This window comes from Branchiostoma lanceolatum, chromosome 19 (assembly GCF_035083965.1).
Source record: "Branchiostoma lanceolatum isolate klBraLanc5 chromosome 19, klBraLanc5.hap2, whole genome shotgun sequence".
NCBI lineage: Eukaryota > Metazoa > Chordata > Leptocardii > Amphioxiformes > Branchiostomatidae > Branchiostoma > Branchiostoma lanceolatum.
The window spans coordinates 2,837,086-2,858,559 of NC_089740.1; the positions used below are offsets into that span (position 1 = coordinate 2,837,086).

The window sequence follows — 21,474 nt, forward strand, 5'->3', positions numbered from 1 at the left end:
GACCTACAACTTGTAACTGTAGGTCAACCTATAGCTGAAATAGAATTTTAGGCTTTTCTTAAATCAGTGGCTTTTAGTTTCTAAAATAGTAAAAAAGAATTGTATATTGTTGATACGATACATGTAAAAAATTCTGAAGGCACTAATCACTGAGGTACTCGGATATCGGATTTTCATTTTTTTTGTTTCTCCAGGCCGTGTCCCTCGAATTCATTGTGACAGAATGCATAAAAAAAATATGCAGTACATATAGAATAATTCTATAAAAAGAAATCTTAACTTTGTTAGCATAAATGACAAAAATACAAGGCCCCTCTTAAGCTCAGTTCATTAACTTTGTTTTAGTGAGCTATTGGTTAAACGTACTACTTCGTCTTCAATTCTATGATGGTGTACCCATTATTATTTTCAAATTGTATAAACAATCTTAAAATAACTGTCTTCACATCTGGATGTATCATATCAGATGCATAGCGTCCTACTACTCCCCTTTTTTGTCAGTGGGAGTTGCAGAAGGTCAAATACTTTACTGTGCGAATAACTATGACATTTACCTTGTGAATATCCGTCATTAAGTTTGGCCGTTTACATTTATATGATAATATAGATGTAAGGAAATAATGATATGTAATCATATACTTCAAAAATTAGTTTGGAGGCAAATTAGAATTAATATTTATAAGGGTATTAAGGGAAGCTGTGATTACCTGTAAGTGTATGTATTGTGTGCTGTACATGTCCACATTGCCCGGTTTTTATTTGGCTTTTGTTGTGACCCATGTATGTCCATATTCTGTTAGCAGTTGTATTGGTAATTCATTTTGGAAAACCAGTAAAGATAGAAAATAAAAGAATGGCCGTTGCCATGGCAACCAGCAACCAACTGTTACAAACAATTAGAAGTGTCAGGTAGGTTCCTTGCAGCATAAAGGATTTAAAAAAATCATATTGACATCTCGATTTCCAACTTGCCAATCCTGAATAAGAACCAATTTTGAACCAATTTTGAACCTTTGAAAGACTGTTACAATGAAGCAAATTACTTTCCTAAGTAATAGGTAGGATTCTTTGTTACATGAAAAAACGTCAGATTTCATTTTCTTTACATATGTAGCAAAGTTATGGATGTTTTCCTCCTACAACAATGTTAACATCCACCATTAAGAACAAAGATGGCCGTTGCCATGGCAACCAGCAGTCAACTGTTACAAAATACTTTTCTATGTGCCATGCATTCATCAACTTTGCCCATGATGGAAGAAAAAGCCCCTTAAAGATGACTAAAATCTAGCAAGATAAAGATTCTGATTTCTTTGGTTCTGATAACCCCCTAGTACACCCTCTTAATCTTAATTCTTGATCTTGAACTTTTGGTCTATGAAACGTTGGAAACCATGCTATATGGAAATATGAAAGTTATATCTCTAGTGCAATCAGCAGGTAGGGATGTTTTCCTAATACAACCATGTGAAAATCCATCATTAACAACAAAGATGACAGTTGCCATGGCGACCAGCATTCAACTGTTACAAAATACTTTTCTAAGTGCCAGGCAGGTTTCAAAAAGTTTAAGAAAAGTCATTCTTATCTCAATCACCAAGTTGCACATGTTTATTTCACCTTCAATTCTGTAGTTGAAATTCTGTCACTGTGGCCCGCCCCATTGAGAACCCAGACTTTTTTTTTTAATATGATATTTATAAAGGTCTAAACTAGAGCTGTGCCAAAATCAACAAATTTGAAGTGCTTTTTAAGGAGGTATTGCTTGCTAAAAACGTCCAAAAATGGCGTTTTGTCAATTTTGAAATTTCACAAAAACAGGTCATCTTTAAACGTTTGTTGCATCTCACTGCAAAAACATTTAGAGCAACACTTTACATCGTTTTTCTTGTTAAGATATGGATACTATAATATGTTAGAGGCAGCAACATTTCTATTCATTTGTGGGAGTTACCGTAGGCCAAAGATGGTCCATTTTGAGCAAGAGAGAGGCCTTCACAAGGCGAAAATCCGCCATTTTGAAAAATGGCTGTTACCATGGCAACTGGTAACCTCCGACCAAAAACTTTCCCATTTTTGTAGGTTTGGGCCAAGACCCTACCACCACACAAAATCTAAGAAAATTTATTTTTTGAACTTGGCCACCTTATGCTTGGTTTTTACAGACAGCTGCTCTTAAGCATTGTTCCTATTTCATTCTTATAGGGTCAGATATATTTCTATTTATCAAAGTAACACTCCCCACCATCCTATTACATTGACCCATTACTTAAAAAATCACAGAAACTCATTTAGAATACGCAATTTTACTTTATTGGAATAAACAAAAAGCAAAAAGTCATCAGCATCCTTACCATCGCCAGTCTCAATGATATACAGCAGATATAACAGTGTTGGTTATTACCTCACGGTTAAATTTTTTCATAGTTAGCATGGTTTTTATTGTTGTTGTTATCATGAATGGAAAAAACGACATGTGGTTCAATTAGCAATGGACTACTTTAGATTTTTCTCATGACATAATCTTTATAACCATTGTTGTTCTTAAGTCAGTTGCTTGTTAAGTGACTAATATGATTGTGAATGACACGTTGATTTACTATGTTACCATATCTCCCGTTTTTTTCCATATCTCAAGTCCTTTCTGTTTCTTAGATTTTAATCAAACGTACATCTTAGGCAAGCATCATCACCTAAATCTGCTGACATCATTAATGTGCAGTCAAAAGTTTTAATACTTATAACTGTACAGACATGGGGTCTATTTTTTTTACTTATCGTTACCTATAAAAAACGTAATAATAAGCAACAAATCTATGCATCTTCTAATTGCACATCGTCTACCCCTAAAACAGAACCAACATTCCTATTCTTGTTATCTTCCAATAATTCAGGAAAACTCACAATCTAAAATATTGACATATTTTCACCGAGTAAACTCGGTATGGTATCTGTCATCAGAAGGACATTGTGTGCCTGTTTCTAAAAACGTAATAATAAGCAACAAAGCTATGCATCTTCTTATTGCACATCGTCTACCCCTAAAACAGAACCAACATTCCTATTCTTGTTATCTTCCAATCATTCAGGAATACTCACAATCTGAATATTCACATCTTTTCACCAAGTAAACTCGGTATGGTATCCGTCAACAGAAGGACATTGTGTGCCCGCCTCTAAACACGTAATAATAAGCAACAAATCTATGCATCTTCTTATTGCACATCGTCTACCCCTAAAACAGAACCAACATTCCTATTCTTGTTATCATCCAATCATTCAGGAATACTCACAATCTGAATATTCACATCTTTTCACCAAGTAAATTCGGTATGGTATCTGTCATCAGAAGGACATTGTGTGCCAGTATCTAAATAACAAGAAATTAAAAGCACTAAGTCTATAATCGTGACTCAAAGCATGTGTCACAGGTGCAGAACTAAAATTTGCAAATGCATTACTCATTGCAATACGTACGGAAAGCTGAAAATTTAAAGAAAATGTATTAAAGAGCGCTTAAAGGTTTCATGCAATATAACCTTTTAAGTTCAGTCGATCAGCCTTTGCAAAAGTTCTTTAGTATTAAGACTGAACACACACTGATATGAATTCAATGATGTCTGAAGGGACTATAAAATAACAATGCTAATATGCTAATGATTTACCTCACCGAAGTAGCTGACAGGCATTAGCTCATGAGACAAGTAAGTAAACTGCACATGTCCAAATGCGCATTGACGATTTGTGAAGGGCATGCATACTGTTTTTAAGGATTACATTCGATAGACTCTGGCAATAGCAAAAAAAAAAAAAAAAACTTGTCTAGAAGATATTGGGGAAGTTTTTTTTGCAACTAAAGAGATCATTTATGTAATTAGGATTGCGCTGATAAAGCATAGTCAGGCAGATACGTCTTTTGCAATCAAAACTGGCGATAGAGAGGACAATCACAATTAGCTTCCTCTAACCCTATCCAACCGATAATTCTTTAGCAGTCCAATTTATCTAGGAAAAAAACAGAAATCCCGACAAAAGTGCAAGGGTTGAGTTATCATTCGTCTTCTTATCTGCATTGTACTAGAAAGTATATAAGGAGAGGGCACTGTGAAACATGACCTTATTTAAAGCGAGACAGCGAGAAGTGAAAATCACTCAAAATGTCATCCGTCGAATCGACTTTGTTCCCCAACAATACCGATATTTAGCATTAATGGCATTAGTGTATGGAAAAGTGTGTATTACAAAGATAGCAAAGATTAACAGGTTAAGCTGTAGGCAAAAGACGAAGCACAGTATCTTTGTCAGGAACTGGTGCAGTCAATCCACTGGGTTAACCTGTAAATCAAAAATACCATAGCCATAAATGATGGTGTACTCTGACAGTGCTATATAGCGTACGTGTCTAGTAATAATGTTGATCAAAAGGGTCTATCTTTCTTTAAACACATAAAATTGATATGCGATCATCGCATATTTATTCTATGTGTTTACAAAAAGATAGACACTTTAGTTTTTGTTTTAATTCTGACAACCACACACACCCTTTCACTTACGATAGGGGGACAGAAATAGGAAAGGGTTGATTTTGCTGAAATATCTTTTTAATGGGAGCTGTCAAAGACATCTGGTGAACGTATTTTGTGACAGGTTAGCAGTCCAGCGTAGATAAATAGATACACGATAGATCACGTCACATGTACAGTACCATAGAATGTCTTTATTTTACATTGTCATTTATTTACATAATTGGCAATATGCAAATATATGTCTTACGCGTGCGCGTTCCTAATGAATCAACAACAAAAATGTACAGTGGTTATTCCCACAATGTTAAATACATTTACCCTATATCATGTTAAATAACCCACCACTATGCACCTCCGACCTTGCTCGCGGCTGCCGAGCATTTTAGTACAACACTTTGATGCTTGAAATTAGTCGGACTGGCTAAAAAGGAATTTCTCGCCGCTATAAACACACATTTTTACAGCCGTTTACTTTTTGCATCGGTACTCTTTTACCCACTCGTAGTAATACATGAAGGAAACTATACATTCGATGGGGGTATCAAGCGAAGCTGATACTATCGATGTCGTCGGTAGATGTTGTCACCTGCGTTCACACTCCATTACTGGTTGCTGCTAGAGCTGATATGAATTTCTTTCAGACTTCTTTTGTATTAGTTGCCAGTTAAAAGATATTCCAAGCCTATTTGTAACGAATAGCTGAGTGTTACAGACCGTATTTCCTGTAGTCGACACACCCATGACAGTTGCAGTGGAGAGATGAACTGCCGCACCACTTCCATCTGGAACAGCATGGGGATGGTCCAGAGGGGTTGCATTTAGCGGGGCGACCGTTTCCTGCTGGGAAGCCCTGCCCGCAACGAAAATCATTACGGAAGTCTGAAACATAAACAAGATACGCAAAGTAAGCTTGTTATCCTATTATAGTGGAGTGCATCGGAACGCCAGTCAACACAGATGTATTGATAAATATAAGAGCTTTTCTCATTGACATATGTGACCGATTCTGAGTTTGTTGTATTGTGTAATAGTCATTAAACAGGTATGGATTTTCGGGCTTGTTCAATATCAATCAGTGATGAGGTGTTTCATTTTAGCCTTTAGAAAACTGGCCAGATTGCATGCCTTCAATATTTAGAATGTATAGTATATAAATGAGGACTTCAATGTGACCTTTTGCAATCAGTCAGTTTTCCCTTTCCTAGCATATTCTTGTTCCTTAATTTGTCCACCAGAGGCATATATCTGTTAACACAAAAGGGGTTGCAACCATGTTTGTGTGAAAGAAAACACGTGATTCCGATACATACCTCGCTTCCTGTAGTCAACACAACCGGCACAGTTACAGTGGGCTGCCGAACCGCCGCACCAGTCCCATCGGGAACAGCATGGGGATGGTCCATTGGCGTTGCATGCAGCGGCGTAACCGTTTCCTGCGGGGTAGCGGGACCCGCAACGATAATCTGCACGGTAGGAGCCCCCACCTTTTGTGGAAAACACACAAACACACATTAGATACCCGACAGTTAAGATAACACACATCCTTGGTGGGGAATAGTTCAATCATTTCTCTGTGTCAAGAAGCCTGGCATTAAACGAAGCCTGGCCTGGCGAAGCCTGGTCTGGCAGCCAGCCCGGCTTTTTCCGTTCTTGAGCAGGAGCAATGCGGACTCCCCTCCTCGATATGAACAACTGTCAAATAAGGTCAAACATGATCTGTCTTGTTAGAAACTATATGACAGTTGGCCATTTAGACTGATAACTTTTGCAAATTTTAATGGTATGGCGTGATCAGAGATACATATCGTATTTATGATAGTCCATGCAATACCGTACAGAAATTGTGTGATCGTCTATATTTCTTATTATTCTTTAGTTATCTATCTCGTTTTATAATTCAGTTTTAAGCTCCAATAGATGAGAAGCACACAGATGTCGATGAGGAGGAACAGCTAATGACAATTTAACATGTTTAGAATCTCTAGACTTTCAGTCATGAGATTCCATAATTCAATGACAAGTTGTCAAGGAATATTCAAGTTCTATGGATTTCAACCCTGATCAGCTATGGTACCGTAGTACGTTTTCACAATGGAAGTATTTCTTATCCATATTCATATGATTTGTGTTTGTGTTATACTAATACAAAACATGTTGTTGTTTATGTACACTCACCGTTCGGTGCCCTCTCACAAATGAAATATCTTTTCTCGTTACACCTGGCATCGTTCCACTTGCTGTTCCTCCAGTAATGCGGAAAATACTCCGCACAGTCTTCACCACCATGCACATTATTTGGCTCACCTGGTCCCCAGTACTTGTACCACCCAAGAGAGGAGCCATCAACCCATTTCCACTGGCCCTCTCTATACTTATCATTCAGTCCAAACCAAAAACCCCCAGATTTGCATCTAGCATTTTTCAGTTGGATCAAGAAATTGTTGGTGCTGTGGTCTTTTGGCATGGCAAGATTTCCACCTTGTCCCAGGCTGCGGCAGTATGCAGATGCTTCGTGCCAGGTTTTTCGAAAGAGGCATGCTCTGTAGCACTTCCCATTATTCTGGTGATAACCGGAGGGGCATGTGCCTGCAATAATAACATATAGCCGAGTATGATAATTGTTGTACCAGTTCATTTTCGTGTAAACGGATGTCAAAGCTTCAACCTGTAGCATTATGCCACATACTGTACATGCTTTAGCGAAAGCGCTGAGTATATAGATATAGATATATAGTAATATTTAATCCCAATATTTCTGCGAGCCAATTCCAATAGACGTGTGCAATTACCTGTTCCCTTTTTTATCAGTCTACCATCAGCTAACCCACGGGAGTCTATTCCAACTTCTCCTGTAACAGAGCAATTTATTGTATGTTATTGTATGTACGTATAAATCAACCATATAGCTATCAGTAACACCAAACTGCCTTACAGCTTCGAAAGTATTGTTAACTCCTGGAACTCAAAGAAATATGTCATAAATTGTCATTATGTAAACCTGAAAAAGCGTCTGATTTAGCATGATGCATTCATCAGCTCTAACCTGATACATCGACAGAAACCTACATGAATAAGTGTTATTCCATTGCTAAGAGTGAATTGTCTCCTTCAGATTTCTAATTGGCCCTGTCAAAGTGGGTTGTTTCTCGCAGCTTTCAAGAATAATCCACTAGACAGTCTCCCATCTTCAGTTCAGAACAGCTTCTTATCCTGCAACAAAAGGTGACAATGAATTATTAGCTGCACTTCAGTCCAGAACAGCTTCTTATCCTGCAACAAAAGGAGTCACCACATTATCAGCTGCACTTCACTACAGAACAGCTTCTTATCCTGCAACAGAAGGAGACAATGAATTATTAGCGGACCTTCAGTCCAGAACAGCTTCTTATCCTGCAAAAAAAGGAATCACCATATTATCAGTTGCACCTATGTGCAAAACAGCTTATACTCCTGCATCAGAAAGAATCACTGCATCTTCAGCTTCACTAAGGTCCAGAATAGCTTTTCCTGCAACGATAGGAGAAACTATAGCATCAGGTATGAAGTCGAAAGAATATTTTTAGCCTGCAATGAACAAGCTGGATTCCATGCACTCTAACACAGGAAGGAGCAGGCCTAACCTGGTTTTGTACCAGATGTATTACATACTAGCTCATGTATTATCCGACATGAAGGACACTTAGGATTTTTCAACAGTAAGGGGTCTATACCTAAACCACACAGGAGATTTCTGAGAAAATGAACAAAAACTAATGAATGTTACCTTTATCAACAGTAGCATTTTCCTCTGCTCCTCTTACTGTAGGAGTCTCGACACCATCCGCCACCCTAAGGTCAAGAGCATCTTCTTCTGTAACGAAAATAAGTGAATCATTATTATATCATGTAAATGTATTTCTAACAATTCTTTTTCAATACCAACATTTCTAAAGGCAATGAAATGAATTTGAATATTTTGAAAAAAAAATGAATTAAACATCGAATAAGAGGAAGTCACTTTTCTTGCTACAGTACAACATTTATCATCATGCAATGCAGATTATACCGAACAAAAACAAATGAATGTTACCTTCCAGTATCTGGATAAGCCTATCCTCCAGCATGTCCACTTGAGCTCGCTTCTCATCGCTGTCATCTGGAACGATGTGTAGATTAATGAGTACAACGAAAAATAGCTGGATGGCGTGTTATTTTCTATCTCATGTAGTTACATGTAATGGTCAGCTATCTAGCGATACCGCAAAATCGGCATCATAGAATATAAAGAGCTATATTAAACAACTCATGTCTAGAATAAAGCCTAGAGGGAACCAAGAATACACTTCGGGACTCCCTGCTATATCCCTCTCGATAAGTGTGTTGGAATCGTTCAATAACGTTATAGAATTTTATTATGAAAGTGGTAAACTTCACAAGTTAGCATACACGTACTGCTGAGAGGAACAGGATTTATACTGCAATAGCTAGATGTTATTTAAAGCAACTCACGATCCAGCCCTGCAGTATATAACCAATACCTGTTGAGGAACCTCCTGGACATTCCCAGAGACCATTGGAGTCACGGGTAATCTCGGAACCAGAAGGGCAGTCAACATGATCGCAGAAACTGTCCGGTCCTGCACAGAGACAGTTGTCATGCTCAGGTGTGCCCCACTTTTCTCCTTCCTGTGAGGAAATGTGACTCCTTGATTAAGCATCCCAATGGAATATGGATGAAGGCATTTTCTCAACAACCATTAACTAGTTGTTCTGGATAGTTTCGAGGATATCGCAAGATCATGTACTAGTACTATATAAAAAGCCTATTTTTAAGCTGAAAGGAGCTAGATAACAGCTAATTGGTCATACAAACTTTTTTACATTAACATTATCAACACTCAAGCGGCAAACTGTACATCAGTAGTTTTGTTGTATCTGCCATTTATATCGGATGTGTAAGACGTCAAAGATTTTCAGAATTTTAACAAATGCTGCTTGCAGTCTGCAACTGAAATAAAGCACGAGATCCTCAAGACTTTAGGCCTAGCATTTGTGAATTACGTTAATATATTCCTTCATTGCTGTCTGCCATTTTGAACAAACCTTACCTGATGGTCTCCACAACCTTTCTTTATGATCAGTCCGTCATCAGCGACTTCACCAGTAGCATCTGCCTCTTCTTCTGTAACAGTAGAAGTCTCTGCATCACCCGCTGCCCTGAGGTCAAGAGCATCTTCTTCTCCTGTAACAAAAGTGAATGATTAACATTATGTATATGTCTTTGTAAAGTTCTTTTTTTTTTAATATCAATAATCTTCAAAAGGCAATGAAATAAATTAAAGGATTTGAACACTTCGTTGAATCCAATTTCAAACAAGAGGAATTCACTATTTTATTTCAATACAACGTTGATAAAAAAATCATGATAGTTACCTGCTAGTTCCGTGAGATCATCAAGGATGTCCTCCACCCTCTTGGAAATTTCTTGTTGCTTCTCCTTCTCAGCGGCTGTTTCATGTTGAAGAGAATGACTAATAAGTTTGATATTTCAGTGATTGTCATGCATGTTAACAACAACATTGCAAGCCTGTAGGGTCGCTGTTACCATCTCTAACATAAATCTTGTGTTATTTTATTACTTTTTGTCTTGTTGATCTAGCTTATTTTATAAATGTAATATTCAAAGAAATGTATGAATCAGAAAAAGTCAATACATCACTTTTCAAGGAATTAATATAACCTTTGATCAGTCATCCGCAGAAGCTTCGAGTGAACTATAGTAATGTTTGCATAACATATAGCGTTTATGTACAGAAATCAGACAGACTGGTGCATCCTTTCTTAAGGTAATACCTAACATTGTCTTGAAGGGCATAGAATAGGTTACTCAAACGTTCATTTATCAGAAAAAGGCCATAACTAGTCTATTGATGCGCCATCCTCTCTGAACTGCTGGCAGGAAAAAATTCTATACACCAAGGAAAAATTATGCGAAAATTCGTGAACGTTACCAGACAGTATCTTGAAAAGGGTGTCTTCCAGCATGTCTTCAGTCTGCATGTCAGTGCTGTCATCTAATACAGTGAACATGTGAAGGACAACGATTAATAGGTTTGATATAAACGCATCACAGCTTGATTAGATTTGATAAGGAGCCCATTGTTATGGTCACGGTCACATTTCCTATAACAGAGTTTGCACTGTCAAGGGCTGATTTCTAACTGCTTAGGCTGTCTTCATATATATCTATGTAAACGTGCTGTTGTGGATGCCAGAACATGTTTAACAATGTCAAATTTCTATTTTGTTGTGAGATTACAAACGCTTCTGATTTGATAGCACTATAAGATGTCGACAACATAAAAAATAGTTGGCAGTTTTGTTTTTTTTACTGTAAAAAAAAACAATCAGCATTTATTGTCATTCAATTCGCTAATTTCAATAAAATTACATAAATATCTTAAATAATTCGAGATATTCATTCTTATTTTCACGCAGTTACAGGCTTTTCTTTCTTATTCCTTGTTCTAATTTAAATGCGCAAAATGTTTCAAACCTACCTGAACTGGCAAATGAAACAAGAATGGAACATCCAAGGAAGAATATACCGAGAGCCCTCATGATTGCTTGTCTTCTCTCTGAAAGAGATCAAATAAATTGTTGTTGTATGCTCTTTTTGAATGTGGGTGATTTTTCGATTTACTTAAAAAGTACCATAGGCCTCCCAAAAACTTGTTTAGACCTAGCATTGCTATTCAGACGATTAGATATTTTGTTGCGACCTAAATGATATTTGTGCATTCCTTGATTTCATGATTGTATTGCGTGTGTTAATAGCAAAAGTAACAAAGTTGGGGACTGGTGTTTATAACATGGGGTATGTTGGCAGGTGTTCGCGAGATTCGAAAATGATAAGATTTTGGGACCCCTCACATGGTACTCCAGCAAGGAATCTGGTGGGTTTGTCTTTTTTAATATCTAGGATTCTGGACATGCTATGGTTTTGCTTTCTGGATAGTAGGTAGCTATTTGCGCAGAAAGCAAATGGTTTGGTTTGGTCTTCAAAAGTGTCTCGATTATGGAGATCGTTGAATATTCTTTTACGAGCTGTCCTGAAAAAATGGATTCGTGCGGTCAGTGGTGTGTCGGAGACAAGCAGGGTATCAAAATCAATCCACTTTTAAAGGTTGTAGGCCCAGATCTTGGTTGCTAGGGTTGGTTGCTAGGGTTTTGCTACACACCGTAATAAAATATTCATTCATTCCTTCAAATATCCATTCATTGATTCATTTATTCACCGTGGCAGGGATGTTATTACAGATGTCTTTTTAAAATCTGAAAATCTATCTCGTGAAACAAACTATAACGGATCTGCCGCTGAATTATCAAATATGAGTCTGATGTAATATTTGAATGGGAAGGCCTGTCTATGTATAAGTCAGACGAGGAGTATAGTCGCCTAACGTTTTTTGTTTGTCTGCGATAAGTGATGTACACAGTATTTGTCGACCCAGCACTGGCCTAGCAACATTGTTTTGTTTGCAGGAGGGTAATTAACTTGAAAATAGGTAAAAACGCCAAAGCTGTATACCGAGCCTTAAATTCAGGTCCATGAGCTTATAGAATTATAAATCATCAATCGTATTTGAAACCGGCGACCCGCGATGAACCTTGATAACATAGTCAATTTAATCATTTTCGACGATATCCAGAGTCTGTCTTGTTATGCTGGTGTTTAGACGTTATTTCAGATCAATGGTAATTCAAAAATGGGCGTAAAACGCTGAAGCAGAAAGTCGGGTCATCCTTGCATTCAAGCCCATGACCACAGATAACGAGAAACTATAAATCGTCTGAGATATGTCATGATATATAGGGGCTGTGGTTATTGCTAGCTGAACCGCAATGACAAGTCTTTGTTTTTGTTTACAGACTTGCAAGAAGCCGAGCCATGTTTAACTCTCAAGTCAGGAACAGCCTGCTGCAATCCTATTTCACCTACAGACAACCACAGAAACACGAAATCTTCCAAAATGCAAATGTAACAGAGGAAACATTTTAGTACATGAGTTACCACAGTAACGATACACAGGGAATCACGCTGAACTCAGTGGCACGGAGACGTCAATTTTTTCACGGGTAGGGGGAACAACATGACATTGCCAGCTTTTGTGCTGGGACGCATGTCAGTTGTTGAGATCATGGTTCGTCAGTTTGGTCCGGGCTAAGCCTAAGGGCCCTGTCACACTTGTGGCCGGTCGTTGACATCGCAGATTTTTCTGTTGGACAATTACGGTTCTCTAACGTACACTCTGACATGCGTCGGTCGTTGAGACGGTGAATCGTATTATTGTCAGTTTTTCAAGGATAGGCAGAATGGGATACCGCTCGGTACGCTAAGTCACGTTTTTGTAAATGCCAAAGTCTTCCCAAACATGTTATGTTGATACATATAGCCGTTACAGGCGAAGCAACAAGTTATGGCATTATTACCATCCTCGCTTATGCTTCGGTCTCATTTCCAACCCTGGGCCCAGCAGGGCTGTTTGCGAAAACGAAAAATAAGATAGAAATATCAAGAAAATATAGAATATATCGTTAGAAGTAATGTTCTTTTTTAAATTAATTCGTAAGAGCCTGATGTTGCCATCGATTTACGAAGAAAGTCGGCTCAATTGTTACTGTAGCAGCATCTTTTCACCCTAGGTCAGAACTTGGTTCGTTGTCGTCATTTGTTTCATGGGTAAGGGGAACAACATGCCAGCTTGTTCGCCGTGACGCATGTTAGTTGCTGAGATCTCGGTGTTGTCAGTTTACTCTGGGCTAACAGAACAAAAAAAAATACTGCGCTTTGGGCGTCATGGATCGATTGTTGAGACAAAGGCTCGGTTGGGTTCCTTAGGCTCCCGTTCCACATAGACGAACATTGCCTCCTGACCACTAGCCGACCGAGGTTGGCTGAATGTGGGGAGCAGTCGGGCCAATTTAAGGACATGACTATCTTTTAGCGCCATTCATGTCCTTACCATTTCCCAACCATAAACCAGGCAGTAAATGACTTAATCCATACAAAGCCCCGAAGTGCTTTCAAACCTGTTACAAACCATTCCTACCTCTAGCGACAGACTACCGAATCCCTTCCTGACTGATTTCCCAACAAGTTACCAACCCTATCACATTGAAATCGGTATAATCAGCCTAATATCTATTTTCGTTTTTAATCAACCATTCCTCTACGTTGTTAATATCGTCGAGTAATCAAATTCAACGATAGACTCGGGTCATCGGAATGAACAGAACACTGCTACAGAGTACTGCTATGCTTGGTTGTACTTAGGCACGATATAAAACATTTGGAACAATCGGCTTCAACTAGGTAAAAATGACCAACTAGGTGAACCCCTCGATTCCGTCAGTATTCGGCGCGCTTTGCGCACGGCAAGAAATACACCGGCTGTTAAAAGTCAATTACCACTATAACAATGATCCCGTCATTGCTAAGGTTAATTTTCAAACATGAAAAAATGATAAATATGATATGATTACTTAATGAGTAATGACTGTATCAATCAGAAGCGTTAAGTAACGACTCGCATTTCAATCGAGAGCTGCACATATATAAAATACAACACGGTGCATTACAACACGGTGCATTACAACACGGTGCATTACAACACGGTGCATTATAACACGGTGCATTACAACACGGTGCATTACGCCTGAGTTAGCGGCCCGACCGCGAGGTGTATCGCCCGACGGCCGAAGGTATCTATCTATGTCATACCCATTGTATAACGTTGGCCTAGAACCTTCCTGCACTTTGTAGTAGATTGATATAAGAATCCAGTAGTATTGTGCCTTACATTGTACCTGTTACAAGTAAACTTTGGCTTGACTAGCCTCTCGGAAAAACACATGTCGTGTAAATGCGAAATGCGCAATAAATTGAGAGTTTTGTGTCCTCGAACAAAAAAAAAAAAATAGCAACATCGATTTCAACCTTCGATTCCGGTATTCGAATTTTCGACAGCGGAGCAACCGGTGCGCTCGAAATGCATTCTAAATTTTCTCTAGAAGCCCGTGTGATAAAATTAAGGTCCCGTGTGATAACGCCCGGTCCGGAACACTTGTATCGAACGAACTTGGTTTACCCGCCCAACCAGACGAGCGTCGCGCCCCTGAAGTTTCAAACGTGCCGATATAACAATAAAGGCAAAGCGGCGGTGACTCTGTCGCAATATTTTGCACAGCTTTGACCAAACAGTTAAAATCCTTTATCGTAACCTGTAGAAAGGACAAATAATGCACGTAGAAGCATGAACCAATCATAGGCCTACAAGAAAGATTAGACTTTTTGGCTTGAAAGGCCGGACAAAGCAAGTATTTCTGATAGACCCTTCCCTGAAAACGAGGTTTAAATTGGACAGAATCATTGATTTTTGCATTTCTAGCGGTGGGAAATAACCCCAAAAGGGTCGAATCACATTGAATGTATCATCGCATAGAAAAATGTACTTACAGTTATGTTTGTTGTCGACGATGTCGGCTAGTTGTCCACTCTCCGACTGTACAGACGAACTGGTTGTCCAGCCTATAAATACACTCCTAGGTGTTCAGCATATTTATAGCTTCTATTAATAAGATACACCAACGTCATTTCAATCACTGGCTATGATTGGTAAAATTTGACGGCATTCGCAGCCATTGGCCACGATGTCAGGTCACGCCGCCACCCCTAATTATCTACGACGTCAGATATTGTTTTTGTAAGATATGATATATTGCAGGCTGTCCGTACCACCCGGCGCCAGTATCGGGTAATTGGACAATTAGCTGGAGGTCACCTAGGTCCCGAAACGGGAGTTCAACAACCCTTAGCTAGTTTATACCAATGGCGTAGCAAATCTTGTAAACACTTCGATGATGGATCTGTTTAGATCTATTGCTCCAATTTTCTTAAATCCAGTAATTATTGCTACTGCTACATTCTCTTCTTCTATTTCTTGTAGACCCCCATGAACCTAATCAGGACAACGTGGGCTGGTGGTTACACCCGGGGATGGGGTTCTCCCGGTCCCCTTCTTTCATCTTAAAGTTAAACGTCATCCGCGAGAACCTCGCTTCTCTTGTCTCACTGCTGATTCTCAAAGCCTTAGATGCTACCTATGTCTTTTGACAACTTACAAGAAACTGGTTGGTTATGTCTTTGTGTACTGAAGAGGCGAATTGGCGACCACCCTGACACCCTGACGTCATTTGTTCCCCATCCCCACCCTACAGGATACAATGAAGTGAGGTTAAAATTGAGTCTAAAACGTGAAAGCTTTCAAATACCACAAAGATACACACTTGTATTTTTATAACGAAGAAGTAGATATTGTCATAGTAAAATTCAACAAACTCAGTGTTAGTAACATCAAAGAAAACACCATGTTAATATCGGTGATTTCACGTTGGGGAAAACTTTGTAAGGACATTTGTATGGGTAGTAGTCAGAAATGCATCGCTAGGTCCACTGTGTTTAAACTACAAGACGAATATGGTATTGCGACGGATTTCTCGTTACAGAGCTGTCATTAGCCCACTTTTTTTGTTGCAATGTTGCCTGTATTATCTGATATGTATTGATTCTTAGATGGAATCCCAAATAATTAAGTTGAATGCGGAATTCGCACCCATTTCCAACATTTTTTTGCAGCTCCCCTTACTATTAACGAAGCGAGATGTTATCTTTGACAGATCTAATATTGATGGTTGTCCGTACCACACGGTGTCAGTACCGGCTGTAATTATACAATTAGCTGGAGTAGTAAGTCACGAAGACCCCGAACAACCCTGTATGAAAATTTGGAGCAAACCTTGTAAACACTTTAATGATACGGTTGTTTCCATGCAGTACTAGATGGTTCTTCAAAGGATTCCTTTCTACTAAAATCCATTCCTACTGTTACCTTTCCTCTTCTTCTTCTTGTGAACCCATATATAACCCCACTAAGGGCAAGATTTGGGGAGGGAGGTCCCGAAATGGGTCTCTCCCCTCCTGTCATATTAAATGCCATACACGGTAACTACACTTTTACATACTTCAAGACAGTTTTATGTACTGTCTTTTATTTTTCAATCAGGCGACTGTGTGACCACCGTAACACTACATCGTCGTTTTAACCCCTGACCACCATGCAAGGCACGCTAAAGAGGCTGGCGTAGAGTTTCAGAACGTCAAATCATCCAAACACCGCAAGGATATGCACCTGTAAAAGAAAAGAAATTGAGATTTTTTTTTGTTCTATCTCTATGTAAATCGTGGCGGTTGGAAGCTGTTTATTCAAAGTAGTGAACCGTGCAAATTGGATGTCTCTTTCGCCACTATTTTTGTCTGAAAAAACACTCATTATCGGAGGTAAGATGGTATCTTTGACAGATTTGATATTGATGGTTGCCGGCATCACCCCATGTCAGTGATTAGACAATAGCTGGCTGTGAGACGTTAGTAACCTCGACCCCTAACACGGGAGCTCAACAAGCTTGTATAAAAACCATGCAGAAAATCTTGCAAATAGTTCCATAGTGGGGTCGCTTTCAAGATTTGGTTCGATTTTGAGCGTTTTTTGCTTTTCTTATACAAAAGCTATTGTCATCTTTACTTTGATCAACACTAACTACACTTCTGTCGGCGTGACTGCTGTTTTAATAGCCCAAGGCGTTTAGAAGGGTAACAACAGACGTTTTAAAGAGTTAAATCTCTTGATATTGTCTTGAAAAATTATTGAAATATTCTTCAAAAGTATACTATCTTTGTTATGTCTGTCGTGTACAAAGTATACAACTTAACCACTATGGTGTGAACTAACTTTGTTCAGTGCTTTTGGGATGAAGTTAAATATAATTAATTGTTTCAATCAATCAATGTTGAGTACAGCCCAAAGCGGTGTATTAAGTTGCACCGCTTGATTATCTACTGGTAGGGGACCATTCACAAACACTTCCAACATTTCAGGTATCTGTAATCAATGTCATAGCTAATCGCATCCCTGAACACAGTGCACAATTATCTTTTAATCTTTTCAGCGTATTTTACCTGTTTTATTGTTCTTTAACCAGTCATATTTATTTTTGTCGTCAGTGAGTTCTTTTTGGTTCTTTGTTCTATTACCAACCATACAATGTGCATTCAAGTGAGAATCACGCTAAAGATGCTGGATTAGAAGTTAAGACCTTGAACGTATTTAAAAACGTGCACCATCAAACTACCTCAAAATGTGTGGTTTAACACAGCCTGCCCTGTTTCTGACAGCTCATTCTATAATACATAATGCACAGTTTTGTGCCTTTCTACTACTTTCAGCCACTTTCACGTACTGATCTTGTGCCACTTTGCTTCTTAGTGATTTCTTCTTGCCTAGTACACGGTTGTTTTGTCCCCTTTGTGCCATGCATTCAATGTGGGAATAACACGTCCAAAGAAGTCGACTATGCTAAGTTTTGATTTAATAGTACACGTTTTTAAACAACAAATTTGATGATAGAATTTTGTACAAAAGGGCTCTTCACAGACCAAAAACATTGACATGAAGTTCTATTTTACAACGAAATTCTAATATTTTGACGTTAGGAGTTCCAGAAGTTATTTTCCCGAAATGGCAACGACCCCAAAGTATGAACTTTGACCGCCCCTCCCCATTCTCTTGAATCAACTGGTTGAACGCGCCGCGAGTAGATACCAAGGGAGCCGTGATTAGAGACGCTCTGTCTAATTGGAAAAAAAAGTTTGACGTGTGTATACACTGTGCTCAGAACTTTTTTTGGGTTTAAGCAAGGTTTGCGGGGGGAAAAGTCGTTTTCTACTTTGACCCACCGTTGTGCAGCATAGTGATCGAACCTAAGAAATCACTTATTCGGCTGCAAACTTAACCTAAACTAAAAACATGTTAATACGCATCCCACGTGGACTTGTCTATATAAGCACAAGTGTTAGGGTCCTGTCACACTTGTGCGCATATTCAAGTGCGCGTGAGTTGCGCAATAACATTTATTTGGTTTAAGTACGGTTTGCTGGGAGGAAGTTGTTTTCTACTTTGACCCACCGTTGTGCAGCCAAGTGATCGAACCTAAGAAATCACTTATTCGGCTGCAAACTTGACCTAAACCAAAAACATGTTAATACGCAACTCATGCGGGCTTGCATATACGCACAAGTGTGACAAGGGCTTAACAGGGGCTTTATCTTTTGGTACGCAGTGTTAGCCTGATGCGCGTCGTGTTAGCTTGATGCGCGTCATGTTAGCCTGATGGCAGTGATGCGCGTCGTGTTGGCCCGAGGCGCGTCGTGTTAGCCTGAGGCGCGTCGTGTTGGCCCGAGGCGCGTCGTGTTAGCCTGAGGTGCGTCGTGTTGGCCTGAGGCGCGTCGCTTTGGTGGTCTGAGGTGCGTCGTGTTAGCTTGACGCGCGTCATGTTAGCCTGAGGTGCGTCGTGTTAGCCTGAGGCGCTTCGTGTTAGCTTGATGCGCGTCATGTTAGCCTGAGGTGCGTTGTGTTAGCCCGAGGCGCGTCGTGTTAGCCTGAGGTGCGTCGTGTTAGCCTGAGGTGCGTCGTGTTAGCCTGAGGCGCGTCGTGTTAGCTTGACGCGCGTCATGTTAGCCTGAGGTGCGTCGTGTTAGCCTGAGGCGCTTCGTGTTAGCTTGATGCGCGTCATGTTAGCCTGAGGTGCGTTGTGTTAGCCCGAGGCGCGTCGTGTTAGCCTGAGGCGCGTCATGTTAGCCTGAGGCGCGTCGTGTTAGCCCGAGGCGCGTCGTGTTAGCCTGAGGCGCGTCATGTTAGCCTGAGGCGCGTCGTGTTAGCCTGAGGTGCGTCGTGTTAGCCTGAGGTGCGTCGTGTTAGCTTGACGCGCGTCATGTTAGCCTGAGGTGCGTCGTGTTAGCCTGAGGCGCTTCGTGTTAGCTTGATGCGCGTCATGTTAGCCTGAGGTGCGTTGTGTTAGCCCGAGGCGCGTCGTGTTAGCCTGAGGTGCGTCGTGTTAGCCTGAGGTGCGTCGTGTTAGCCTGAGGTGCGTCGTGTTAGCCTGAGGCGCTTCGTGTTAGCTTGATGCGCGTCATGTTAGCCTGAGGTGCGTCGTGTTAGCCTGAGGCGCTTCGTGTTAGCTTGATGCGCGTCATGTTAGCCTGAGGTGCGTTGTGTTAGCCCGAGGCGCGTCGTGTTAGCCTGAGGCGCGTCGTGTTAGCCTGAGGTGCGTCGTGTTAGCCTGAGGTGCGTCGTGTTAGCCTGAGGCGCGTCATGTTAGCCTGAGGCGCGTCGTGTTAGCCTGAGGTGCGTCGTGTTAGCCTGAGGCGCGTCGTGTTAGCCTGAGGTGCGTTGTGTTAGCCTGAGGTGCGTCGTGTTAGCCTGAGGCGCTTAGTGTTAGCTTGATGCGCGTCATGTTAGCCTGAGGTGCGTCGTGTTAGCCTGAGGCGCTTCGTGTTAGCTTGATGCGCGTCATGTTAGCCTGAGGTGCGTTGTGTTAGCCCGAGGCGCGTCGTGTTAGCCTGAGGCGCGTCGTGTTAGCCTGAGGTGCGTCGTGTTAGCCTGAGGCGCTTCGTGTTAGCTTGATGCGCGTCATGTTAGCCTGAGGTGCGTCGTGTTAGCCTGAGGCGCTTCGTGTTAGCTTGATGCGCGTCATGTTAGCCTGAGGTGCGTTGTGTTAGCCCGAGGCGCGTCGTGTTAGCCTGAGGTGCGTCGTGTTAGCCTGAGGCGCGTCATGTTAGCCTGAGGCGCGTCGTGTTAGCCTGAGGTGCGTCGTGTTAGCCTGAGGTGCGTCGTGTTAGCTTGACGCGCGTCATGTTAGCCTGAGGTGCGTCGTGTTAGCCTGAGGCGCTTCGTGTTAGCTTGATGCGCGTCATGTTAGCCTGAGGTGCGTTGTGTTAGCCCGAGGCGCGTCGTGTTAGCCTGAGGTGCGTCGTGTTAGCCTGAGGCGCGTCATGTTAGCCTGAGGCGCGTCGTGTTAGCCTGAGGTGCGTCGTGTTAGCCTGAGGTGCGTCGTGTTAGCTTGACGCGCGTCATGTTAGCCTGAGGTGCGTCGTGTTAGCCTGAGGCGCTTCGTGTTAGCTTGATGCGCGTCATGTTAGCCTGAGGTGCGTTGTGTTAGCCCGAGGCGCGTCGTGTTAGCCTGAGGTGCGTCATGTTAGCCTGAGGTGCGTCGTGTTAGCCTGAGGCGCGTCGTGTTAGCCTGAGGTGCGTCGTGTTAGCCTGACGTCGTGTTAGCCTAACGTCGTGGTATCCCGACGCGCGTCATTTGTCGATGATGAAATAGAGAAACGCCATTCATTTCGTCAAAAACAATGCGCCAAAGGCTATCAAGCTGCGATCATTTTGGGAACTCTTTGTGACTTGCACGTTTGCGCTGGTACACCACTAGTCCTGACCTTATGTATAATAAAGGTACGATGAGTCAGTAACACGTCCATTGGGTAAACTATAACCAAAGTATGGAAGCATGCCAAGGCATTTCGGATCTCTTTCTGGTTTTGAATATTTTATTGTGAAGCTGTTGAGACTTCGTAATACAAGTTAACAAGATGACGATGTTAGATACATTGTTCTGATCTATTTCCTCGTTGTTAAGGCATCACCGATTTGATTCAATGGATGGCATGAGGCTAGCCCAGAATTCTCTTCACCCCGCCAGATTAACTATGTAAAGGATGATTGAGAGTTTATACCCGAAAACATAGCCTAGATTTATTTTGAATAGGATCTAGAGGTCAACACCTATTAGACAATTACTTTCCAAAAAAGCTTAGTCAATTAGTCTTGTTTTACATTGACGTAATAAACACCGCCACCGAATATCCCACAGTTTATAATGAATATGACGTTAACCCTGCATTGCTATGCTAGAATAAGCTTTACTGTCGTCTGCAGGCTCTTCCTATGTGCTCACTTTCTTATCAGGTATGGAACTATCAGATTGTTCAATTATGAGATATCATTGTTTATTG

The 21,474-nt window shown here is 40.7% G+C and overlaps 1 protein-coding gene across 1 annotated transcript; it reads right to left on the bottom strand.

The window, feature by feature from the left end:
• Positions 1-2,290: 2,290 nt before the first annotated feature.
• LOC136425568 (uncharacterized) lies at positions 2,291-15,093 on the bottom strand. Its single transcript, XM_066414486.1, has 13 exons — positions 15,025-15,093; positions 11,066-11,143; positions 10,517-10,579; positions 9,939-10,013; positions 9,614-9,747; positions 9,044-9,191; positions 8,596-8,661; positions 8,290-8,376; positions 7,316-7,375; positions 6,702-7,112; positions 5,837-6,010; positions 5,241-5,405; positions 2,291-4,335 (listed from the first exon to the last, which is right to left on the bottom strand). The coding sequence occupies exons 2-13, from the start codon at positions 11,124-11,126 to the stop codon at positions 4,331-4,333; spliced, it is 1,449 nt and encodes a 482-aa protein (XP_066270583.1). The 5' UTR covers positions 11,127-11,143; positions 15,025-15,093; the 3' UTR covers positions 2,291-4,330.
• Between the last annotated feature and the right edge of the window lie 6,381 nt (positions 15,094-21,474).

Bases quoted from the DNA above. Each gene is read 5' to 3' on its own strand.
- LOC136425568 (XM_066414486.1), bottom strand. From the start codon at position 11,126: ATGAGGGCTCTCGGTATATTCTTCCTTGGATGTTCCATTCTTGTTTCA. The intron at 10,580-11,065 runs GTAGGTTTGAAA...TCACTGTATTAG, and splicing joins TGTTTCATTTGCCAGTTCAG to ATGACAGCACTGACATGCAG. The intron at 6,011-6,701 runs GTGAGTGTACAT...TTTCCACAAAAG, and splicing joins TTGTGAGAGGGCACCGAACG to GTGGGGGCTCCTACCGTGCA.